Consider the following 26,148-nt stretch of genomic DNA (forward strand, 5'->3'; position numbering starts at 1 on the left):
CTCGCGCCGAGCCCGCGCGCCGCTGTCCTGAGCGTCACACCCGGAACCGCTCGGCGCTACACTGCAGTCCCAAATTCGCGCCACGGACTTCGCGCGCAGACTTCGGCGGGCGGGGGCGGGGCCGAGTTGAGGGGCGGGGCCGGGCGACGTCCGCGCCGCCGCCACACGGAGGACGCTGGGAGTTGTAGTCTCCAAGACGCGAGAGTGCCAGGAAAGGGGGTGAAGTGGGGCAAGCCCTCCCGCAGAGCACGCTGGGAAACAGCCCCAAGCCTTCTGTTGCTCTGGATGAGTGGGTGTGGCTGGCGGTCTGCGGAGCGACCGGCGGGAAAAGGGAGATTCGGTGGAAGCCGCTGCGCGACGCACGGCGGGAAGAGAGGCGGGAGGCCGCGCGGGGTATCCCGGGAGCAAGGGCCGGGCCGGGCCTCGGCGCGGGGCATTGTGGGATGTGGACGCCGCTCCGGGGCGGGTAGGTGAGTGGGGAGGGGCGGGAAGGGTGCACATCTGGGGGAGGGGAGAGGCACAGCTGGGTGGGACAGCCGGGATGGGAGGTGCCAAGGCAGGCAGGGCTGGGAGGGGTTGCGGAAGCTGGAGCCGGTTGGGAGGGGCTTCATGAGGAGGGAGGCGCAGCTGGACGTGGGGGAGCATTTGGGGTGATGAAGTCCATCTAAGGACGACGGGCCATGCTAGGACGAGGACCCATATCTGGGGGAGGATGATAGATGTAGATGGGAGGAGGGGGCCACAGCTGGGCTGGGCGGTGCATCTGGGCAGGTGGGGACCACAGATGAATATTGGTGACACTTCTGAGAATTGGCCACAAGTGAATGGGGCACACACCTGTACGCGTAGGGGCCATACTAGATGTGGGGAGTAAGTCTGGATATAGGAGCATCTCTGGGAAGCAGAGGCACAGCTGGATGTGGCAACCCATATAGGGGTCACATGTTGGAGAGGAGCAACATCTGCCCAGTATCTGAGACACATCTGGGGAGGAGGGAGCCACAGGTGCATGAAGAATATGACTGGGCGTGAGAGGTCCATGACTGGATGTGCAGAGCACGTCCGGAGATGGAGCATCTTTAGAGGCGGGCACAGCTGGATGTGGCTTATAGCCCCTGTGTACGCTCATGGAAGGGGGAGTTCCAGATGAATGGAGGCACTAGAGGTTACCGCCAAATGTAGGAGGCACATCTGGAAGGGGAGGAGGTCCTACCTGGAAGCCGGGAACACATTCGAGGAGGTGTCCACAATTGAGTTTAAGAATCATATGTTGGGAGAGGGACCCCAACTGTGCCTAGGGATCACATTTATGGAGGAGGTGACCAGAACTGGAGTTAGAGATCAGGATGACAGGTTCCAGCTGTCCCAGGAATAAAGCAGGGGGGTGGAAGGAGACCATAGATGGGCTAGAGGTTCATGTATAGAGATTAACGGGTATATCCCGCCCCAGGCCCCACCTGGATAGAGGCATCAGCACCGAAGAGGCAGGCCGAGAATGGAGGAAGCAGGACGCCTTGGGAGGGGATGGATCTGATACCCGCGTGTCCTCCCCACCCCTCCCACCCAGGCGCCCCAGGATGGAGCCCCCACCCGGCACGGCAACGGGGCAGGAGGAACAGGAGCTGCGGGAGAGGGCCTTCTTCTCATGGGCCGAGTTCAGCCGCTTCTTCGACGCGTGGTGCCAACAGCGGCTGGCGCTCTTCTTCGTCAAGAGCTCCATGCACCTGGCGCGCTGCCGCTGGGCCAGCGCGCCCCCGCTCTACACTCTCATCGATGTGCTCAAGTACAGCTACGTGCGGCTGGTGTGCAAGGACGTGCGCGCGCCCAGCCGGCCCGCCGTGGGGTGCGTGAGCTGAGCCTCCTGTCCTGCTGGGGGCTGGGGGGGAAGGGCGGCCCGGGGGAGGGGGAGGCAGTGAGCCCTCACCCCAGAGACTGGGAGGGGAGAGGTGCCAACTAAAACCGCTAAATACACCTTGAAGAGAAGCCGAGAGGGTCAAGGAGGGAAGCTTCCTGAGATGGAGACAGAGCCAGTTTGCTGGAGGGACCGAGGCACAGACAGAGGGTGGGTTCCACTTAGGGATTTTAACAGAGACCCGTGGAGAGGCAGGGAGCGAGATAGACACACACACCCAAGAGACATTAAAAAAGAAAATTCCAGAAACATGGAGACATGGCACCAGAGACACCAGCCAGCCAGAAAAACAGGTGAGAGCCAGATTTGGGACACCTACAAAGAGATCAGAGGCTGAGCTGCAGAGAAAGCCACAGGACAAAAATAGAAAAAAAAAAGAAATCCATCCATTCAGTAAATACAGGGCCAGGTCCCATGCTGGGAACTAGGGATATTTCACTTGGGTGAGTGGGGAGTTTAGCAAGACAGACAAATTCCCCGCCCTTCTGGAACTTTCGTACCGGACAGAAGACTGACATGATATGAACAAGGTCACAAATAGTTCCCTCCGACTGTAACGCTACAAAGGGCTTGAGGAATCCAAGGGGGCTAGGAAACATACCCAAGTGGCCAGGGGTGTTCTAATTGACCCCAATTTTAAACATTCCCCATACAATGTTGGGTTCCCAGCTTCCCTTCAAGCTCGGGAAGAGGCTGAGACCTTGTTCTCTTGTGGCAGATGGCCACCCCAATTAGACGGGGCATTGGCGCTCAGGTTGGCCCCAGACTCCCCTGCTCTCTGCCACCTCATCCTTTGCTACATCCTTGTTTTGCCTGTCTGGCCCCTGTCTGTGTGTGAGTTGGAGACCCGTGGGTGGGAGCCACGGACAGAGGGGTGCACTTAAGAACACAGGCTCTGCCTGCTGGCTGCTTGAGACCGGCTCCACAACTTCCTGGGTGGGTCTCTTTGAGCAACGGACTTCACATCTCCAAGCCTCAGTTTCCTCATCTCTGAAAGGGGGTTAGCGCAGTACCTGCCTCGCGGGGCTGTTAAGAGGTTACCGTGAGCAGGAAGGCATTTACCCAGTGCCTGGAACACGGGGCGGCTGGGTACAGGAGAGCTGTTACAGGAGTCAAGAGCACAGACCAGGGAGCCGGCAGCCTGGGTGCCCACCATGGCTCTACTGCTGATCAGCCTATGACACTGAGCTCGTGACGTCCCCTTTCTGGGCCTCAGCTGCCTCCCTGGGAAAAGGCGAGAAGTAATAGTATTGATCGCGTAGGTTTTGTGAGGATTAAATGAGCGAATACATGCCAGTCATTCAGAAGAGAGCCCAGGTGAGCACTCGGTACCAGTTAATTAAACATTTATTGTGAGAATTACGGTTCTCAGTAGCTTACTCACTGCTTATTCTGGAAACAGACTTGGAGATCCAGAAGCAGAACAGGATCAAACACCCATCATCACCCAGATACCTAGAACACGAGAGCTTGCCGGAAGCTTAGGCCCAATCTGGAATCTCTCCTTGTTAACAGAACCCAATGCAAAGCAACAGACACTTGCTGAGTCCCTACTGTGTGCATGCTCTTCGAGGGGCGTGTGGAACCCAGAGAGCAGGTCTCTGCCCTTGAGCAGCTCAGGATCTAATGTAGGAGACAAAGACACCCCCCCACAAAAAAAATGGCCCTAAGTAGTGAGAAAGATGTTGAAGAGGGAGATGGAGGAGGATAAAAGAGGAATGGTCAGCTCTACTGAGAGTTTCCAGGGTGGATCTAGAAGGCTTCCTGGAAGAGGTGACCAGTAAGTGGAGCCTTGAAGGATTTTCTTTGTTTATATATTTGTGTATGTACAGTATTTGACTTAAACACATGGCACATATTACATGCAGGCACTGTCCCTCTACAAATATTGGAGGGGAGCCAGGGGGCAGAAGGGATGGGAGGGAGTGACAGGCCAGCCAGGAGGCAAGGACAGTGCCTTGGGCTCGGGCCTGGTGACTGGGTGGACAGTGGGATGTTCCCTGGCTGGGGAGCCCATCACTTCTGAGCCCCTCCATCCCTCTAGCTGCTCAGGCAGGGCCTGACCAGTGTCACAGCCCAGGGACCGAGGACAGAGTCTGGAGAATTAGTATATTAGAAAAGGCAGGACATGTGGCTGGCATGGTGTCAGGCCCAGACCTGCGGGGCTGAGTCCAAGGGCTGGGACTTTATCCTAGGGCACTGGGGACCCCTGGGAGGGCTGTGAGCAGGGTCAGCTCTGGGGGTGGGAAGACCCTCTGGGGTCTCATGGGGGATGGACTGGAGTAGAGAAACCAGAGGCCAGGCAGGTGGCTGGAGCTAGGGTCCAGGTAACTCACAGAAGGGCCATCTTTCCAGCCGCTCCTTCCGCCTTTCCTGGAGGTTGCACAGTGACCTCCAAATCACCATCCCTGCCTCTTCCCCCCGCCAGCTCTGGCGCTCTCCCACTCTCCCCCAGCCTCTCACGGCACTTCCGTTGCTAGAACAGGATTGCCAACCTTTCCCAACATACACCAGCCTTTGGAAACACAAAGATCTTGAGAACCTGAAAGATCCAGAAGAAATGGACAAGTGGAGTGCAAAACAAAGCAATAGTACTTTTTAAATCTTTTTGGCTGCACCACGTGGCTTGCGGGATCTTCCCGGACCAGGGATTGAACCCAGGTCACAGCAGTGAAAGCCTGGAATCCTCACCACTAGGCCACCAGGGAAGTCCTAGCAATGGTACTTTTAGAAGAAAAAAAGATGTGTGAAAATAGCAGCGACTTTTTTAACTGTTTACCAGGCGCCAGCCCCTTTTCTGACCATATACATAATTTAATCCTCTTATTGAATCCTCTCAACAACCCTGCAAGGTCAGTATTATTATTAGCCCCAATTTCCAGAAAACTGAGGCACAGAGAGGTTAAAGGATTTTCCCAAGATAACACAGCTACTAAGAGGGGAAACCAGGATTTGGACCCACACAGTTTGACCACAAAACCCATGTTTTTAATTACCATTCTATCTCCCTCTTCCTCTCTCCCTCCCTCTTCTCTCTCTTTATTTCACTCATGGATCGTTAATATGAGAGTTGAATGTGCCGACACCCTAAGGATATTTTGGTCCTAGGTACCATGTGTTTGTTCATTCATCCAAGAGGTTCGTTTTGAGCACCTACTATGTGCAGGGTGTATATGTTTTAGATGCTGGGATTTCAGTGGGAGTACTCCACATTCAGTGGGGAACATTCATTACAGATGGGCATCAATCAAATCATCACCCCAATATGTGATGGAATCTGCCTGGGGATGGTCAGGGAAGGCTTCCTGGAGGAGTGATGCTGTGAAGGATGAGTAGGACTTAACTAGACGAAGGGAAAGGATGTTTCGTGAAGAGGGAGAGAACTTACAGTAAGATGATTGCAATGGAAATGTGAAAAAAGTGGATGATTTGGAGAGTTTAAAAGACATGATAGGACTTGTGATGGGTGGTTTTGGTGGGATGAGTGATCAGTGGTATGCCTGGGCACCTGGGTTTCAGACAGGGGGATATAGTCATTTACTCATCGTTCGTTTACTGAACTGAGCACCTCCCAGGGGCCAGGAGCTGTTCTAGGTGCTGAGGATAGAGCAGTAAACAAAACAGACTAAAATTCCTGCCCAAGTGGAGTTTACAGTTACGGGGGTGGGGGTGGGGGTGGGGGTGGTATTATTCCCCTAGATAGATGGAGAGAGATGGCCTATTGAGGCTGCCGTAGACCATTGTGTGGGATACTGGGAACCCACAGGGGGGACATGCCATTCTCTGGTAAGATGCATGGCTTCCCAGAAGAGGTAAGCTCCCCTGAGCGGGGGTTTGTTCTAGGGGCTGAAACACCCAGGCCCAAAGAGGTCAAACCAGAGAGTTTCCCCAAAGCCCGTGAATTTTTCTAGACAAATGTACTGGGTAGAACCCCATGAACTTGCCATTTTGGTAGGTCAGAAACGGCTGTGTGTTGGAAATTTGTTTGAGTTGCATCTGATACCATCATGGTGGCTCCACATTTGTATTTTATTTAGAATGATTTTACACTTTCAATTTTTCTGAATTTGCATTATTTTTGTTACTTTAAGTTAGGCAAAAAGTCTCAAATGCTTATGTAGATTTTTAAAATCTGTCAGGCTCCAGGGTTTTACTCTGTGCATAGAGGAGAAGAGGGGTGTGTCAAGGATCCCCTTCTGACTTAACAAAGACAATTCCTAAGTATTTAGACTGGAGGTTCTCAGGGTGGATCCTAAGAAGGATCCCCCTCCTCAGGGACTGTTTAGAAAGAACGTAGGAGCATTTTGGGGGTGGGGTGTACTACTGGCATTTACCCCCTGGGAGCCAGGCTTCTTAACTATATGCCGGGCCCCAGATGGTCTATGTTACAAGGGTTGGCAAACTAGGAGCCCTTGGGCCAAATGCAACCTGCAGCTCATCTTTGTAAGTAAAGATTTATTGACACACAGCCACACCCATTCATTTACATATCACCCATGGCTGTGTCTGCAGTATAGCAACAGGACATATCTACCGTCTGGCCCTTGGCACAACAAGTTTGCTGACCCCTGCTCTATAAACGTGAAATCTACCAAAAATGCTGATCTCACCTCCCCTTGGAGAAACATGGACCTGCTTTCAGACAACAGATGCCAATTTAAATATTATCAGGGAAATATACTCTGATTTTCTTTTCCTTTATTCTCTTTTTGTGTTTTGTTTTGTTTTTGTTTTTTAAATATTTATTTATTTGGCTGCATTGGGTCTTGGTTGCAGGTCTTAGCTGTGGCACGCAGGATCTTCCGTTGCAGCGCACGGGCTTCTCTCTGTTTGTGGTGCGTGGGCTCAGTAGTTGCGGCGCTCTTTCATTTTCTGCCATGCTGGATGTCACTCCCTAAATTGATGTTAGGTGATGGGCCATGCCCTTCAGTTTGAAAACCACTGTTCGGGACAGACTTGCTCACACACAAAGAGATGTATAAGAGAGTGTTCGCTCAGGTGTTGTTTGTAAGAAGGGAGAACTGGAGACAACATAACAGTTGGCGGAGTTGCAGAGTGGAATATTAGGCATCAAGTAATGAAATGTAAAAGTCTTGAAGAGCTGAGGAGTGAAAAAGCAAGCTACAAAAGGATATATAGAGTGGGATGCTTATATCTGTTTCCTGTTGCTGCTGTAACAAATAACTACAAATGTAGCGGCTTAAAATAATACAAACGTGTGACCTAACACCTCTGAAGGTCAGAAGTCCAACCCGGGTCTCACTGGGCTAAATCAAGGTGTCTGCAGGACTGCGTTTCTTCTGGAAGCTTCAGGGGAGAATCCGTTTTGCTGTCTTTTCCAGCTTCTAGAGGCCACCCACTTTCCTTGGCTTGCAGCCTCTTCCTCCACTTTTAAAGCCAAGAGCGTAGCATCTTTCAATCTTTCTCTGACTCTGACGTTTCTGCTTCCCTCTTCCCCTTATAAGGACCCTGTGATTACCTTGGGCCCAGTATCTTCTCCTCATCTCAAGATCCGAATTTAATCATGTCTGCAAAGTCCATTTGCCATGTCCAGTATCATTGCCCAGCTCCTGTGACTAGGATGTAAATATCCTTGGGGGGGGGGCTGTCATTCCGCCCAACATCATGCTAGAAAACAAAAATTTCCCAAGTAAACTTCTACTTATTTATTTTTTAATATTTATTTATTTATTTGGCTGCGCCAGGTCTTAGTTGTGACATGCGGGATCTAGTTCCCTGACCGGGGGTCAAACCCAGGCCCCCTGCTTTGGGAGCACGGAATCTTAACCACTGGACCACCAGAGAAGTCCCCCAAGTATACTTTTAAAAAAGGTGTAACACACATTCAGAAAAGTGCACACATCCTGCATGTACAACTTGATGAATTTTCCCCAAGTAAAATGCACATGTAACCAGCACCCAGTACAAGAGACAGAATACATCCAGTGCCAAGAAGCCCCCCTCCACCATCCCCCCCATAACCACTCAGTGTAACCATTGTCCACTCTTTGGCCAGCAGAGGCTAGCTTTGCCTGTTGTTGAACTTTCTATAAACTACAACCATGTGGTGGGTCTTCTTTTGTGTCAAACTTCTTTCATCCAGCATGTTTGTGAGATCATCCATGTTTGGGGGGAGAGTAATGGTTTGTTGATTCTTATTGTTGATTAGTACGTTATTTTTAGGAATATATCACAACTTGTTTTCCTATTCTATTCTGTGTTTGGGTTGTTTCAAGTATTTGGCTAATATGAATGGTGCCGTTATGAACATTCTAGTACACATCTTTCGGTGCTCATCTGCAGGCATTTATCTTGAGTGGAAATGCTATTCACAGAGGAGGCACATGCTCAGCTTCAGTAGATACTGCCACTCCGTTTTTCAAAAGTGACTGTACCATTTCACACTCCCATCAACCACATCTGAGAGTTCCAGTTGCTCCACGTCCTCACCAACTGTTGATGTTATCAGTCTCTTTTATCTGCTGGTGTAAAGTGGCCTCTCCCTAGGGTTTTCTTTTTTTGGGGGGGTTTTTTTTTTAATGAAATATACTTGATTTATAATGTTGTGTTAGTTTCAGGTGTGCAGCAAAATGATTCAGCTACCCACAATATATATATTCTTTTTCAGATTCTTTTCCGTTATAGGTTATCACAAGATATTGAGTATAGTTCCCTGAGCTATACAGTAGGTCCTTTTTGGTTATCTATTTTATGTATAGTAGCGTGTATATTTAATCCCAAACTCCTAATTTATCCCTCTCCCCCCTTTTGCCTTTGGTAACCATAATTTTGTGTGTGTGTGTGGTATGCGGGCCTCTCACTGTTGTGGCCTCTCCCGTTGCGGAGCACAGGCTCCGGACATGCAGGCTCAGTGGCCATGGCTCACGGGCCTAGCCGCTTCGCGGCATGTGGGATCTTCCCGGACCGGGGCACGAACCCATGTCCCCTGCATCGGCAGGCGGACTCTCAACCACTGCGCCACCAGGGAAGCCCCATAACTTTGTTTTTTATGTCTGTGAGTCTATTTCTGTTTCATGAATAAGTTCACTTGTGTCATATTTTAGATTCCACATAGAAGTGATATCACATGGTATTTGTCTTTCTCTGTCTGACTTACTTCACTTAGTATGATCATCTCTAGGTCCATCCGTGTTGCTGCAAATGGCATTATTTCATTCTTTTTTGTGGCTGAGTAATATTCCATTGTGTATATATACCACCCTAGGGTTTTGATTTGTATTCCCTTGATGCCTAATGAGTTTGAGCCCCTTTTCATGTGTACAAAGTTTTAAAATCTGGTAACATACCTTCCACTGTTTTTTTTTTTTTAAACGTGTATTTTTAAATATTTATTTATTTATTTATTTTTGGGTGCATTAGATCTTCGTTGCTGCACACAGGCTTTCTCTAGTTGTGGTGAGCGGGGGATACTCTTCATTGCGGTGCACGGGCTTCTCATTGCGGTGGCTTCTCTTGTTGCGGAGCACGGGCTCTAGGTGCGCGGGCTTCAGTAGTTGTGGCTCGCGGGCTCTAGAGCGCAGGCTCGGTAGTTGTGGTACATGGGCTTAGTTGCTCCGTGGCATGTGTTTATAGATACATTAAAACATATGTGGGAATGCTCAATACCTAATTTGGTTAGCGGCTACCTCTGGGGTCAGAAGGAGGGAGGGGACTTTGTTAGGACAGGGTTCACAGAAGGCCTCAGCTTGCAGAGTTGTTATCACTAAATCAAAGCGGATACAGGAGTATGTGAAATGTTTTATTTCTTAAAGTTGATTGAGGTAAGTATAATAAACTATGCATTCACTTTTAATTGAGCTGGGGGTGGTGGGTGCAGAATTCTAGCAAACATACAGCGCTCCCCCATGTTCCAGACAGTGTTTTTCAGTGCTTTCCAGGTATCAATTCTTTTAATCCTCACAACGACCCTATGAGAAAGGTATGATGATTATTATTCCCTTTTAAGAGGAAACTGAGGCCCAGAGACCTGAAGGGACCTGCCCAAGGTCACAGAGCTGGCATATTCTTAAGGCCCTCTACTCTTCTCTATGCTTGAAACAATTTTTTTAAAATTTTTATTGAAGTATAATTGATTTACAATGTTGTGTTAGTTTCAGGTGTGCAGCAAAGTGATTCAGTTATATATGTATTCTTCTTTTTAGATTCTTTTCCATGATAGGTTATTACAAGATATTGAGTATAGTGCCTTGTTGGTTATCTATTTTATATATGGTACTGTGTATATTTTAATCCCAAACTCCTAATGAATCCCTTCCCCTCCTTGAAACAATTCTTAATGTTCAAAAATCATAAGAATAAAGGAGAGAGGAGAGAGAAGGCAGAAGAGGGCAGGCAGCAGGGTGATGTGACTGGCGGCCGTGGTCGTTCCTCCCGCAGGTCCCCCCAGCCCGGCTGCCCGGCTTTCATCATCGTCAAGCTGAGCCCGCTGCGGGACCGCCTCGTGGTGACAGAGTGCCAGCTGACCCACTCACACCCGGCCTGCCCGCTCGAGTTCGCCTACTACTTCCGCCCGGGCCACCTGCTGGCCAACGCCTGCCTTCCCGTGCGCACCACCAACAAGATCTCCAAGCAGTTCGTGGCCCCGGCCGACGTGCGCCGCCTGCTCTCCTACTGCAAGGGCCGCGACCACGGAGTCCTGGACGCCCTGCACGTGCTCGAGGGGCTCTTCCGCACCGACCCCGAGGCCAAGGTGGGGTCTCGGGAGAGGCAGGCGGAGGGGAGGGGGCGGGGGGGGGCGGGGCGCGGCTGCGGAGAGGCACGCCCAAGACTCGCGGGCCGTTCATTCATCCATCCGCCCACTCATCCATTCACGCCTTTCATTCATTCCTTCGCGTATTCATTCAAGATTTATCGAGGCATGGGGTGGTGGTCGGGGGCGGCCGCCTGCAAGATATGGCCCCGTCCCTACCCTCAGAGAACTCATCCCCTAAGGCAGCGCCCTCCACTAGAACTTTCTGCGGTGATGCGAATACCTTGTGATTCCACGCTGTCCAGTATGGTAGCCCCGAAGCCACACGTGGTTATTGGGAGCTTGCCCTGCGGCCAGTAGGACTGAGGAACAGAATTTTTTAATGGTATTTCATTTTCACGAATTGAAATGTAAATAGCCACTTGCAGCGATTGGCTACTACAACCTTGCAGGTCCGGGGAGAAACCAATCATAGACGCATCCAAATATGGTATCAGGTCATTAGGGTTGGGCTAGGAGGAAGAGGATCCAGAGTGATGGAAAGTGCTATTTAAAAAAAAAAATTTTTGTTTTTAACTGAAACGACACACATAGAATATGCACAAATGATAAGTATAGAGTTTAGTGAGTGTTCACAAAGTTAAAAACACCCCTGTGCCCACCACCCAGATCATGTCTTAGTAGGGAGGGTGCTACATGACATAATACGATGGATTGGAGAGGAGAATAGTAAAGAATAATAGGGCGAGGGCGTGGACAATTGTAAGGGTGCTATTTTAATGTGAGTGGTCAGGGAAGGCCTCTGTGAGGACATGATGGTGAAGCAAAGGAGACAGACTGGAGGGAGGGGATCCCCCATTCTGTCTTCAGAAGGAAGTGAGTTCCAGGCAGAAGGAAGAGCCAGTGCGAAGGCTCAGAGGCTGGAACGAGATCCATGTGCTGGAGGAACGGTGAGAATACTGCTCCTCCACGAGGAATCTTTCTGCTGCTTTGATCCAACTTTAGGGCTAGGGTGGGCTTGGAGGGAAGGAAAGAAGGAAGGAAGGAAGGAGGGGAGGGAGGGAGGAAGGAAGGGAAGGAAAGAAAGAAAATTGGTTTCTCCTTCGGGCTGTGCTTTTCTCTCATGCATGGAAGAGGTCCCAACTCAGGGTAGAGATGAGGTGTGAACCCACTCTCCAGAATCAAGTCCACAGCACTCACCCCATCTCCATCTCATGCCCAGTAACTAGCCCTCTTTCAAGCCACCAACAGAAACCCAGCCCTCTATCCATACATAGTATTGATAATAATTTAGGAAATGTTTATCAGGCACTTACTACGTGCTGGGCACTACCCTCAGTGCTTTATAAATTGTAATCCATTTAAATACCACTAGCACACTATGAGAAAGGAATCCACCATTCTCATCTTCACTTTACAAATAAGGAAACTGAAGCACAGAGAGGGCCAGTAACTGGCCCGAGGTCACACAGCTACTTAACCACAGAGCTGGACTTCAGACCCACACAGTCTGGATCCAAGGCCATGCTCTTCACCACTCTGCTATTCCCCAGTTTGGAAATGAGGTTCGGGCCCCTCCCGGTCAGTTCTAGCTCTACCCTGGAAACACCCTATGTAGGGTCGCCCCTGCAAGAAGCAGCATATTCATAATGGAAAGCCTTCAATGTCAAGGGATCATCCTTTTAACGCCCAGTTTGGACGCTGTCATGAAATCTACCCTAAACCAAGTTTGGCTCCTGGATCTGTGATTTGCCCCACCTTAATTTTTTTTAATTGCATTATAGTTGATTTACAATATTGTGTTAGTTTCAGGTGTACAGCAAAGTGATTCAGTTATACATATATACATATCTATTCTTTTTTAGATTCTTTTCCCTTATAGGTTATTACAAAATGTTGAGTATAGTTCCCCGTGCTATACAGTAGGTCCTTGTTGGTTATCTATTTTATATATAGTAGTGTATATATGTTAATCCCAACCTCCTAATTTATTCCTCCCCCTGCCTTTCCCCTTTGGTAACCATAAGTTTGTTTTCTATGTCCGTGGGTCTATTTCTGTGTTTTGTTTTGTTTTTTTTTTTTTTGCGGTACGCGGGCCTCTCACTGTTGTGGCCTCTCCCGTTGCGGAGCACAGGCTCCGGACGCGCAGGCTCAGCGGCCATGGCTCGCGGGCCCAGCTGCTCCGCGGCATGTGGGATCTTCCCGGACCGGGGCACGAACCCCTGTCCCCCGCATCGGCAGGCGGACCCTCAACCACTGCGCCACCAGGGAAGCCCTATTTCTGTTTTGTATATCAGTTCATTTGTATCATTCTTTTAAGATTCCACATATAAGTATCATTTGGTATTTGTCTTTCTCTGTCTGGCTTACTTCACTTAGTATGATAATCTCTAGGTCCATCCATGTTGCTGCAAATGGCATTATTTCATTCTTTTTTTTGGCTGAGTAGCATTCCATTGCATATACATACTACATCTTCTTTATCCATTCCTCTGTCGATGGACATTTAGGTTGCTTCCACATCTTGGCTATTATGAATAGTGCTGTTATGAACATCGGGTTGCATATATCTTTTCAAATTAGAGTTTTCTTAGTATATATGCCCAGGAGTGGGACTGCAGAGTCATATGTTGGCCCACCTTAATATTTTTAAAAAGAAATGAAGAAGTTCTAGAAAACCAAGAGACAGACCAGTGAAAGGGTTATTCCTTTTTTAAAAAATTTAAGTTGGCTTTTTGAATATGTAAGACATTCACATGGTCCTAAATTCAAAAGGTACAAAAGGGTATGTAGTGAAAAGTACCCTTGTCACCTCCTGCCCCTCAGGGCCCCTCCTCAGAGGCCGCTGGAGTATCAGTGGCTTATCCATCTTTTATATATCTTTCTGTTCTATGGCCCAGTGCTGTCCAGTGAAACTTTCTGTGATGCTAGAAATGATGTGTGTCTGCGCTGTCCAGTAGGGTAGCTGGTGTGGCTATTGAGTGCTTGAAATATGGCCAGTATGACTAAGGAACTGAATTCTTAATTTTTTATTATTTTTATTTATTTATTTATTTTGTCACAATGGACGGCATGTGGGATCTTAGTTCCCCGACCAGGGATTGAACCCGCACCCCCTGCAGTGGAAGCATGGCGTCTTAACCACTGGACCGCCAGGGAAGTCCCCTGAATTATTAATTTAACTTAATTAATGGAAATTTCGACAGTCCCATGTGGCTAGTGGCTTCTGGATGGAACAGCACAGCTCTATACACAGATACATTTGCATGTCTTTATTTTTAACCTTATTTCCCCTTGTCCCCTCCCCCAGCAAGGTTGCACATTATACCCACGTTTTTGCATCTTGCTTTGTATACTGGGGCGTGCCAGATGGTAGCATCTTTTGTTCTTCCTCTGGGGCCGGTCAAATCCCCCTGAGAAAACTCCAACCACTTGGCTGGCTGGCAGGTTAAGGCCAGGCTGCCAGCTTCTGGGATCCACGTTGGGGAAGAGAGCTGGGGAGCTGGCCCTCCATCAGTAAGATGCACAGAACTACCACTCCCCCCTGCCCCGCCAGCAGATGGGCCCGATGTCCCCAGGGCCAGCAACCCTCTCTGTTTTACTGCCTCCACAGAATAAATCTCCAGCCACCTGGGGGTGAGAAAAAGCTTAACAGATCTAACTGCTTCTAAAACAGCCCTCATATCTTTTGTTTTAACCTCCCCACACTGCCAGGGTTTGCCAGTTCCTTTTGAGGACTCTGCTGCTGGTCCCAACTGATGGGGTTTTTTGGGGAGGTTGCTTTTGTTTTCTTTTTTGTTGGGGGGAGCGGTGGTCAGCTTGTCCATCTGCTTTCCAACTTCTGAAGTTTGGGTCCTGTTGTCTCCTTTCCTAATGCCTCTATAACTTTAAAAAAAAATTCCTTTTCTATAGAGGTACTTGAAGGTCGGGAAGGAGTGAAACTAGCAGGATGTGTTCAGTCTGTCACCTTTACACGGAAGTTTCACCTGGCTTTTTTCACTTATAAGATATAGCAAAAGAGCTCTGGGTGTTATTCTCTCTGCTTCCAGCAGTTTCCTGAAGGAGCGATTATATTTGAGAAGCTGAATGCCAGGGACCCCCTGCGTTGAGGTCGTTCACTTGCTCTTGGGAGGGGGTCAGACAAGAAGAGTGTACCCCAAAGCCACAACCACCGTTTGTGGGCAAGACTGAGTGGCTGCTTCAGCCAAGGAGGTGTTAAGACCTTTTATAATCTGCCCTGAGGCCGTGATGATGGGCTGAGGAATCTAATCCCATCTCCTTTGTGGCAGGCTCCAGGGTAACCAGCAAGCCAACTGGCTTTCTGGGTGGAGATGGATCTTGCACAGAAACGTTGCAGCCCTCTCTCATGTGTACGCTTTGGCTTCTGAGAAAGGCGAAAGTTGCTCTGAGTGTGCTACTTTTAAGAATACTAACTGGTCAGCTGGTACAATCTCAGCAGAGGCCTCTTTGTCAATATCTGTCAGAATGACCAAGCCGCTCACCCTTTGACCACTCCCTCTCCCACCGCTGGGAATTTATCCTGCAGATGTAGTTGCACAGACGCTGAATGATTTCCACGCAAGGTTAATCACCAGGGTTCGTGAAAGTAAGATTGGAAACAACCAAACCCCACCCATGGGTAATGGTTACATAACTGGAATACTATGTAGCTTTAAGCAAGAGTGAGAACAATTCTAGGAACGGATCTGAACAGATCTCTCGGTTACAAAAAAAAAAAAGCAAGGAGCAAAACAATGTACATGGTATATTGTATGTATAAAACGGAGAAAATAAGAATATAAAGGTGGCTTGCTTGTATTCACATAAAGAAAATCTAGAAGAACAGCAAGAGATGTGGATGGACATAAGAATAGCGAATGGCAACAGAGTGGTTAGAAAATAGAAGTAGGAAGAGGACCCAGTGCTGGATAGCTTTCTATCATTTGACTTTGGGACCTTGTGAATTTTGGCACATTTGAATAATTCATTTTAAAAGAGAAGATAAAAAATAGACAATAGTCCCAATGTGCCACACTGATCTGTTTCTCTCTAGAAAAGAAAAATTCGGGATGAGCGATGAGTGTCCTAAGATGTGACAGTCAGGATGGCCTGGGTTTTGCCTTATTAACAACCAGCCCTGGAATCTCAGTGGCTTACCTCACTGAACTTTATTTCTTGCTCATTGGCCAAAGCAAGTCACGTGACCGTGGAGAACTGCAGGGGGGCAGAGAGATGCAGTCCTGCCAAGTGCCCAGGACAGGAGAAACCCACCATTACTTGGCACAGGGAGAAAGACAACCACAGGCTTATAGAGCTGTTTCGCTGAGGGTCTCCCAGAGCCCTATCTGAATCTGGGGCTTGTGTTTCCCCTGCTCTGTAGTTACCCTGGACTCTTGTGACTCAGTCTCAGCCTTTCTGCCTCTTCCTGGCTCCCCAAGGGAATCTTCTCTGTGTCCAATAGCCTATTTTTACATCAGGCCAGCCACTTTGGGGATGATACAGTAGCAGCTAAAAACTTGATTTTATTTGTACAGATATACACTAAAAACTTTATATACATTCTAGCTGTGCCATTTCCTGGCTGGGGAACATCCAGTAAGTTGTGAACAAGTAATGTAACTTCTCCAGACCTTGGTTTGTTCATCTATAGAATGGGGATAATAATAGACACTACATCATAGTTGTTAGGGTTGTTGTGTGAGGGTGAGTGTGTGTGTGTGTGTGTGTGTGTGTGTGTGTGTGTGTGTAAGGAACAGTGCCCGGAAAGTAGGAAGCTCTATATGGTTTAGCTATTTAGCTATTATTTTTATTCCCTCATTTTTTGCGGGGCAACAGTCTAGAGAATAGTATTATTCTGTTCACATGAAAAAGGAGGCTGTGTGCCTGAATATAGGAAGAGGTGTGGGTAGGGAGCGTTGTGTGGCATGGTTTCTGATGTCCACATTTGTGGAATCTGGTCTATGGTTAATGCATCCCTGTGCCACCGATTTGTGTGTCTAAGATGGTACTCACGATCATTCCCATCCTCCAGTCTGCTCCTCCCTGGGCTGCTCCATCCCCGCTTGTGCCCCGCCATCCACTCTGCGCCTCAACCCAGGAGCCTGTGTGTCAGGTCCGTGTGATCACTTTTGTGAAGAGTCTAGTGGTCAGCTGTACAGGCCCTGGGCCCAAACTGCCTGGATTCAAATCCCAGCTCTGGTGTTTACTACCCGTGTGACCCCAGGCAAGCAACTGAACCTCTCTGTGCCTCAGTTTCCCCATCTGAAAAATGGGGGTAGTGATAACAGGACCTGTTGTGCAGGATTGTTGTGGAGGTTGAAAGAGTTAATGCCTTGGAACTGGGGGGTTAGTTCTCCCCGGCACTTTACACACGTGAAATCTCCTGTTCATATTTATTCATCTTTCGTTTGCAGGCTCTCTCTTCCCACTCAGAGGTGTCTTATTGGCCCTCCTCAGTGCTTGAGCAGCACTTGGCATGTCTGATTTGCTCAGTAAATATTTGGTAGAGAAATTCATTCATTTATGTATCCCCCTCCCACCTTCATCACATGTCACCACACCCCTCCAGTGTCACCCACACATCTCCGTCCACACCTTGTTTTTCCCCCCCCCCACCACCCTTTATGACCTGGACTTGAATCCCAGCCCTACTGCTTGTTAGCACCATGATCTGGAGCAAGTCACTTCCCTGGTGTAGTCAGGGACCCTAAGACCACCCTCAGGTTCAATGGGGACTCACAGAACTCAGCAAAGCCATTATACTCACGGTTACAGTTTATTACAGTGAAAGGATACAGAGTACAATCAGCAAAGGGGCGCATGGGGTGGGGTCCAGGAGAGACCAGTGGTCTCTCCCAGTGGAGGTATATGGACAGTGCTTATTTCTCCCAGCAACAGTGTGTGACAACACGCACGGAGTATTGCCCACCAGGGAAGCTCACCCGAGCCTCGAGTCCAGGGTTTTTATTGGGGTTTGGTCATGTAGATATGACTGCCTGGGTGGCTGACCTCAGTCTCCAGCCCCTCTGGAGGTCAAGCCCGAGGCCCCCACTATAAACCAGTTGTTATCAAGAGACTATTTAGAGTGGCCCAAGCCCCTCAAGTGAACAAAGACACTCTATCGGGCAGGACATTCCAAGGGCTTAGAGGCTGTCTCCTAGGAGTCAGGAAAGAGCCAGACCTTTCTTTGGAAGGTGTGGGGTTTGTACAACCCAGACCTGCTGAGTTAATCCTTTACTGCAAACCTGGAATCTCTCAGCCTCAGTTTCCCTATCTGCAATATAAGGAAAATAATGGTCCCCTCTCAGCAATCACCCTCGCTCAGTCAGAGGACCCCACACTGGGAATTCCCTGGCGGTCCAGTCGTTAAGACTCGGCGCTTTCACTGCCCCATGGGCCTGGGTTTGATGCCTGGTTGGGGAACTAAGATCCCACAAGCAACCACACACCAACCTCTGTCCCATTAGCCTTTCTCTTTAGCATGTCCTCCACACTCAGATGATAATAATAATAATAATAACAGCTATCACTCAATGCACACTGACCTCGTGCCAGGCACTGATCTCCATGCTTCATGCAGATTAGCCCATTTAATCCTCATAACAACTTTATAAGGTCAATGCAGTTACACTCCCCATCTTTGTGGATGGGAACAGCTCAGGCACAGAGAAGTTCAGACACTTTCCCTAAGTCACACAGCTGATGCATACATCCTCACAGTTAGTAAGAGGAAGAACCTGGATTTGGATCCCTACGGTCTGGCTCCAGGATCCAGGAACCCTTAACTATCCAGTCATTGGGCCTCTCGGCTGAAAGCAACACTAGTTGTGTTATTGTTCATGGAGACTTGGCCAGTGCAACAGGGCAGGACTTGCACCTGCCTCATTCAGTCCCTTCTCTCTCCTCAAGGCTAACACAGTGTCAAGCACACAGTAGGTGCTTAGTAAATGCCGTTTAATGAACAAATGGCTGTGCAAGAAAAGCTTATGTGCCCTCTTTAGAAAGAAAACTCAAGATCAGAAATCTAAGTTTTCTCTTTAAGAATGAAAGTCAGCTTTTAATTAGGCAAGTGCTGGCCAGCTCCAGAAAAGTCTCAAGGCAAATACGTTTTGCTGTTTTTACTTTTCTCTTATTCCTTTTCCCAAGGAGAAAAAGGTAAGAACTTACCTAATACTATAGAAACATGTAAGGTTTTTTTTCTAACCCATTATGCCTATTAAAATTTTCTTTTTTTCAAATTGAAGTAGAGTTGATTTACAATGTTGTGTTAATTTCTGCTGTACAGCAAAGTAATTCAGTTATATATATATACATTCTTTTTCATATTCTTTTCCATTATGATTTATCGCAGGGTATTGAATATAGTTCCCTGTGCTATGCAGAAGGACCTTGTTGTTTATCCTTTTTTTTTTTTTTGGAGATGTAATTGACCTATAACATTCTATTAGCCTCAGGTGTACAACATAATGATTTGATATTTGTATACACTGTGAAATGATCACCCCAGTAAGTCTAGTTAACATCCGATGACTTTTATCTTTACGTTAGTTTCTAGACCAGCACCGTCAAATAGAACTTTCTGTGGTGATGGAAATGTCCTCTATCTGCACTGCCCCATAGACACTAGCCTCACGTGGCTGTTGAGCAGTGAAATATGACCAGTGTGACTGAGCAAGTTAATTTTTATATCTTTTAAAATCTTAATTTAAATATAAATAGCTACTGTATTGGACAGAACTGTCCTAGATGGAAATATCTGCTAAGGTAAATTAAATCATAAAGTAATAGTAGGTGTAAAAATTAATGATGGTTGAAAAAAATGATAGTGATATTGTAACCAATTCAGTGGTAAGCTGACTAGGCTTTTCTATAAAATTTATTGAATGCCTCTTCTATTTAAAATGCTGAATGTATAATTTTAGGGTGAGGAAAGCAATTTTCTTGCTCCTTTTGGACTCCGCTGGACTTTTTTTTTTTTTCTTAATAGAGTTGGTTTGTTGTTGTTGGCTTTTTGGGTTTTGTTTTTGTTTTTTTTTTTGGTCTTGAAAGTGGAGAACTGTGCATTGCATTTTAACTGGTTTCATAGGACGAGGTCCGATTATGGCAGAATGGTTTGTGGAGAGATCTGTGTTTAAACTGTATTCCAATCCTGGTTCTACAGCTGTGGGCCAGCTCTGCAGGGCCTGGCTGAAACAGTCTTAGCCGTCTGCCTGGTATAGGGGACCCTAGCTCATCGCTGCTAATCTCCCTACCCCATTAAGTGGCTTTTGTGCAAAAATAATGAGGCCAGAGTGGCTGAGGCCAAGGCAGACGAGAGGGACAGAGATGAGGCCCAAGGGCCCGATCGCCCAGTGCACAGCTGTGGCCTGAACTCTGGATTTGACTTGAAGGGTGATGGGAAATTCTGGGAAAGGTTTTTAAGGAGGGGAGGGGTTGATCTGGTCAGTCTTGAAAATGCCCCCCAGCAGCGGTGTGGGGGACAGGGAGAGACAGGGACCCCAGGCAGAAGCGGCTACAATAATCCAGGTGACAGATGGTGATGGCTCTGACCAGTGGCCGTGGGGGTAGGGAGAAGGGGTCAGATTCTGAAGGTCGCCGCTAGGATTTGGGGATGGGCTGCATGCAGAAGAGCTAAGAATCAGCCCTGAGTGCCGGAGCCTGAGCTGTAAAGTGGGTGGTGGAGCCATTGCGGAAGAGACAGCCGACCGAGGAGGGGCAGGTTGGTGGGGAGTGAGAATCAAGGGTGCCTTCGGGCCATCAGTCTCAAGGGACAAGTGAGCTGTCTAAGAGTCCATGTTGCTGCAGAGACAGGTGAGTAGGTGGGTCTGGAGCCTGGAGATACAGAACTGGGAGTTATCAGCTTAGAGATGCTAAAGGCCATGTAACTGGATGAGATCACCTTGGCTGAGCCTAGAGACGAGAGAGGAGAGGGGAGAGCCTGGACGAGCTCTGCAGCACAGCAACATTTAGAGGTGGAGCAGAGGAGGAGGGGCAAGCAAAGGAGAGTGCAGAGGAGATGGCTGGGAAGAAGGAGGAAAGCCACGAGTTTTTCAGGGTGACAGAAGCCAAAAGAGACCTACGTTCCAGAAAGGGGACAGGGTCACTGTACTGAATGTTGCTGAGCACTCAAGTGAGATGGTAATGATAGCTGGGATTTGATACATGCCAGGCATCATTCCAAGCTTTGGACACGGATAATCTCTATTTAGCCTCACCGCAAGCGTTAAACAGACATATATTCCCATTTTGCATAAAAGGAAACTGAAGCTAAAATGCCAGAGGAGGGAACTCCCTAGCGGTCCAGTGGTTAGGACTCCACGCTTCAACTGGCAGGGGCCCGGGTTTGACCCCTGGTTGGGGAACTACGATCCCACAAGCCAGCTCGGCGCAGCCAAAAAAAAAATGCCAGGGAAAGTGACTTGCCGGAGGTCTCACAGCTAGGAAGAGACAAAACCAGGATTCAGAACTAGGATTCCAAGCCAGGATTCCCTGAACTTCCACTCCAGAGACACGGCCAGTGGATATCACCGCACATTCTCACATTCACACATTCATTCACTCACTTGTTCGGGATGTATTGAGCTGTGGCTCAGGCCAGGAGCCATTCAAAGCATCAAGGGATGCAAAAGTTAAATGAAGCAATGTCCTTGTGGGGCTTACATCTTAGGGAGGGCAAACAGGCAATAAGCAAAGCAGCAGAAAACGATGGAACACGCTTCAGGGTGGTAAGTGCCACGGCCGGAAGCATCCAGAGAGAGCTGTGGTGTCCGCTAAGACGGGCTGGTCAGAGAAGACCTTCACGAGCACGTGGTCTTTAAGCAGGGATGGTAGTTATGGTAATAAGGAACACTTCAAGATCACTTACTATTTGTTGGGTGAGTATTGTTCAATAATATTAATATTTGTGCCAGGCAACGTCCCAAATCCTTTAATTCATTTCATCCGTCCAATCACACTTTCATCATCATTTTGCAAATGAGACAGGGGTCGGGGAAGTTGCGGAAAGCCACACAGCCAGGAAATGGGGGCTCCAGGGCCTCAGCCCAGGCCGTCTGGCTCCAGACGCTATGCTGGACTCAACACTCCATGCATGAAAGAATGACTCTTCAGTTCCCAGAAGGGGAAACTGGGAAAGGAGGAGGTTAAGGAGGAAGCTGAGGCACAGAGAGCTCAAGTCACGTAGTTAAAAGCTTTGGTGAGGCCGGGACTCAAACCCAAGCAATCTGGCTCCACAGTCTATGCGTTTTACTTCTAGACCAGTGGCTCTCAAACTTGAGCGCGTGTGGGAATCACCGGGAGGGCTTGTCAAAGCAGATTGCTGGGCCCCTCCTCGGGAATTTCTGACTCAGCAGGGCTGCGGTGGGCCTGAGAATATATGCATTTCTGTCAAGGTCCCAGCGGGCGATGCTGACGCTGCTGCTCCAGAACCTATACTTTGAGAACCACTGCCCTAGAGTGCCTCTGACCGCAGGAAGGAATGAATACCCAGTTCCTAGTAGGGGGAACTGAGGCTCAGAGAGGCTGTCTAGTGGGCAAAACCACACAGCTCTTAGACGGTGGTGCCGGCATCGGAAACCCAGGCAATCCGGAATCCGCGTTTTTAATCATTCCCCTGCACTGCCTCCTGCTGGTCAGAAATGCACGCACGTATGAAAGAATGAATGAACAGAGTCCCGTTTCCCCAGGGGGGAAAATCGTGGGCGGGGCGACCCAGGGCACCTCCTGACCTCTTTCCCCGCCTCTCCGCCCCCGCCCGCAGGTGAAGCTGGTGTTCGTGGAGGACCAGGCGGTGGTAGAGACCGTGTTCTTCCTGACATCGCGCACCCGGGCGATGCTGCGGCGCTTCCCGCGCATGCTCCTGGTGGACCGGCTGCCGGGACTGCAGGGCGCGCTGGATCTGCTGGCGGTGCTGTGCGTGGACGGCGCGGGCCGCGCGCGTCAGGCCGCCTGCTGCGTGGCGCGGCCCGGCACTCCGAGCCTGCTGCGCTTCGCGCTGGCCTCGCTGCTGCAGAGCGCACCCGACGTCAAGGGCCGTGTGCGCTGCCTCACGGCCGGGCCCGAAGTGGCGGCACAGCTGCCCGCCGTGCGCCAGCTGCTGCCGGGCGCGCGCGTGCAGATCTGCCGGGCGCAGGGCCTGGAGACGCTCTTCAGCAAGGCGCAGGAGCTGGGCGGCGCCGGCCGCGAGGACCCGGGCCTGTGGCCGCGCCTGTGTCGCCTGGCGGGCGCGTTGTCGCCCGCCGCCTACGCCGAGGCGCTGGCCGAGCTGCGCGCCCACGGCCCGGCCGCCTTCGTCGATTACTTCGAGAGCAACTGGGCGCCGCGCCGGGACATGTGGGTGCGTTTCCGCGCCTTCGAGGCGGCCCGCGACCTGGACGCGTGCGCCCTGGTGCGCGGCCACCGCCGGCGCCTGCTGCGCCGCCTGAGCCCCTCGCGCAGCGTGGCGCAGTGCCTGCGCGACCTGGTGGCCATGCAGTGGGCCGACGCGGCTGGGGAGGCGGCGCCGGATGTGTCCGACGATGGGGGCGCTTGGCTGGAGGGTGAGCTGGGGAGGGGAGCCCAAGTGGAGAACGAGAGGATGAAGGGTGTGGAAACCGGAAACTGGGGCGGGGCGCGGAAGGAAGGAAGTTTTAGGAGAGAAGCCCAGTTAGAGAAGGAGTGGGCCAGAGGGTTGGAGACCAGAGACCGGGAAGGGGCTCAGGTAGAAAGTGAGAAGGGGAGAGGGTTGCAAATCCGAGACTGGAGAGGGGTCCACTTGGAGAACCAGAAGGTGAGAGGGCTAGAGGGGAGTGTCTGGAGAGGGTCCCAGTTGGAGAACGAGCACTTGAGAGGGCCCGCGATCAGAGACTGGAGGGGGGGCCCGCTGGAGGGTGAGAAAGACTGGGGTCTGGAAGGTTATATCTGGAGGGGGGCCCAGGTGGAGGACCAGAGGTTGAGAGGATTGGAAGAGTATACCTGGAGGCTGGCCCAGCTGGAGGATGGAAGGATTAGGCTGCTGGAGACCCCAGACGGGAGGGGGACCCTGTTTGATTATGAGAGAGCCAGCAGTCTTGACGGGAGCTCCTGGAGGGGGGCCCAGTTGCACGATGAGAGGGTAAGTGGACTGAAAACCAGAGACTGGAAGGGGCTGCATTTGGAAGCAGAGAAGGAAAGGGGGCTGGAGGTCAGAAACTGGAGGAGGGTCCATGTGGAGAAGCCCTCGGAATTGGTCCCCGAGAACGGAGACCTAAGGGGGGCCCAAGGGGGAGATGTGAGGCAGAGAGGGCCAGAGACTAGCGAAGAGCGAGCAGTGAGGTTGGGTGTCAAAAGAAGAAGGGACCTGGAGGATGTAGTTCTGGTCCAGCTGGGGGACACAAGGGTGACAGGCCTGGAGAATGGAGATGGAGGGGGAGCCCAGGCTGGGGGCCCCAGGAGCAGAGGAGGGCAGGGGATGGAGTGTGGGGACACAGCAGGGGGCCGTCTAGGGCTGGGGAATGGAGCCACGTGCAGCACTCCCGTGGGGACTGTGTTGGAGGGTGACTCAGAGTGGGCAGTGACAGGGAGGATGTACCTGGCGGCCGGAGAGAGTGCACAGGAAGGAAGCGGAGGAGAAGGCCCCAGGGAATCAAAGAGGCCTTGCTGCCCCTCGGAGGAGGAGGAAGTGGACTGGGAGCCCCTGGCCAAGTTCCGAGCGGCCTGCGGGCCAGAGCTGGCAGAGCTGGTGGCCGAAGAGCTGGCCTTCGCCCGGCAGCACGGCACCCGCGGTTTCCATTGGACAGGAGCTGGCTTTGCCCTGAAGGACGGCACCTCGGACTTCTTCCTGGACGGAGCCCTGACGCGCTGCAGCTGCTCCATCCATGCCGCCCGGCGTCTGCCCTGCCGCCACCTCTTCGCCGCGCGCCTGCTCACAGGGGCAGCCTTATTCCACATGGACCTGCTCAGGGATTGCTGGGGGAGAGCCCCCGAGCCCTGAGCCCGCTCGCGCCTGCCCGTCACCCTCCACGGTGGGGGCGGGAGGGCATCCTTCGATCCCAAAGATAATGGGGCTGAGCCCAAGGAGGCCACCCCAGTCCCCCCGTCCACCTCCTGGGGCATCCAGCGGCTTCATCTGGGCAGTTTGCCTCTCTGGGTCCGAGGGGAGGCAGACGGTGTGGTCTCGGAGGTCCTGGAGCCGCAGCTGTGGCAGATGGTGGTGACCAGGGTGGATTCTGAGGGCTTCCCTCCAGAGAGGAAATGTGTGGTGAGAGGGTGTAGACAGGGTCAGGTCCGGCCAGGAGAAGGAAGGGGATAAAGCTGGGGGAGGGGAGGACACCAGGTTGTGGGGAGAACCTGGCAGGAGGAGGGAAAAACGGGGGGTAATGAAGAAGAGGGAAGGGGAGGAAAGACAAAGGGGACACAGACATGGAGGAGAGAGGACAAGAGGCAGAAATGGAGAAGAAATGGGGACAAACGGGAAGGGAGGAAAGGAGAGGGGGGTGGGGGATGGGAGGAGGAGACAAGGATGGAGGAGAGGGAAGAAAAAAAGGAGATGGCAAAGGAAAGGAATGGGAGAGGGGGGAGAGAAGAAACGAGAGGGGAATGACTTGGGGATTTCTCTAAGGCCTGGAGTCTTGGATCCCCTTCACCTTCTGGTTGGTCATTCCCGGAAGAGGCAGAATAAGAGGGGCCCTGGGAGTCTGGTGGGATGGGCTGGCGGCCCTGCAGTGGGGGAGGGGACCCCTCTGGACTTCTGTGCTTCAAGATTGGAATAAAACAGTATTTTGGTTTCTGTGCTGAGTTCTTGGCTTGTGGGGGAGGGTGGGAGGCCCAGACCCAGAGGGCAATTGAGATGGTCCAGCATTCCTTGACTTTTTCTATCAACAGGCCCTAATGTTGACGGAATGCAGGGACCCAAAATGAATCCATCTTCATGGCAGCTCAGGCCTCATCCTCCCTTGCCTGGACCAGTATGCCATGGGAACAGCTTGCCAACATCCGTGGATCCTCCAGTGACTAGTCCATGCCAATCTCGGCCACTATGCCAGTGATTGGTTTACGAATGGGCGTGGGGCCTGATCCTGCCCAATGGGTCTGCTTAGGGCGGGAGGTTTCTAAAGTTTCTCTCAATCCTAAGGAGAAGCCCCAGAATGAGATGGTTAGGCCTAAACCTGCTTGCAAGCCTCTTGATAGAATGTGAGAATGAAGGATGTCATTGAGGATGACAGAGCTAAGAGATGAGGAAAATCTGGGGAGCCCCCTGGCGGTCCAGTGGTTAGGACTCTGCGCTCTCACTGCCAAGGGCCCAGGTTTGATCCCTAGTCGGGGAACTAAGATCCCATAAGCCGTGCTGCAAAAAAATAAAATAAAAAGAAAGAAAAAAGAAAATCTGCATCTGGTTGAGTCCCTAAAGTCTGCCCTACAGGGTTGGGGGGGCAGCTTCCTAAGTAAAAGATATTTTAATACTCATGGCAGTTTGAGTTGGGATTTCTGTTATCTCAACTGGTGCGGGGGACTGCAGGTGATAGAAATTCAGGTGGAAATAGCTCGGCACTTCTTAAACTTTATGAACGGA

General features: G+C 50.5%; 2 protein-coding genes across 2 annotated transcripts in view; one reads left to right on the top strand and one right to left on the bottom strand.

Moving 5' to 3' along the window:
* LIG1 (DNA ligase 1) overlaps positions 1-114 on the bottom strand; it is a 41,658-nt gene extending 41,544 nt beyond the window's left edge. The window contains exon 1 of the mRNA XM_029205853.1: positions 1-114. The gene's annotated coding sequence lies outside the window, so the exon portion shown is untranslated.
* On the top strand, positions 77-24,936 carry ZSWIM9 (zinc finger SWIM-type containing 9). Its single transcript, XM_029205785.1, has 4 exons — positions 77-470; positions 1,568-1,843; positions 10,310-10,622; positions 22,381-24,936. Exons 1-4 carry the CDS (start codon positions 286-288, stop codon positions 24,568-24,570), a joined length of 2,964 nt encoding a protein of 987 aa, XP_029061618.1. The 5' UTR covers positions 77-285; the 3' UTR covers positions 24,571-24,936.
* Positions 24,937-26,148: the final 1,212 nt, after the last annotated feature.

The sequence above is a fragment of the Monodon monoceros genome, unplaced genomic scaffold (genome assembly GCF_005190385.1).
Source record: "Monodon monoceros isolate NGI ecotype Baffin Bay Population unplaced genomic scaffold, NGI_Narwhal_1 Super_Scaffold_10, whole genome shotgun sequence".
NCBI lineage: Eukaryota > Metazoa > Chordata > Mammalia > Artiodactyla > Monodontidae > Monodon > Monodon monoceros.

Excerpts from the sequence above, each read along its gene's own strand:
- ZSWIM9 (XM_029205785.1), top strand. The coding sequence starts at position 286 with ATGAGTGGGTGTGGCTGGCGGTCTGCGGAGCGACCGGCGGGAAAAGGG. Across the intron at positions 471-1,567 it reads CGCCGCTCCGGGGCGGGTAG|GCGCCCCAGGATGGAGCCCC; the intron begins GTGAGTGGGGAG and ends CCTCCCACCCAG. Across the intron at positions 10,623-22,380 it reads GCACCGACCCCGAGGCCAAG|GTGAAGCTGGTGTTCGTGGA; the intron begins GTGGGGTCTCGG and ends CCCCGCCCGCAG.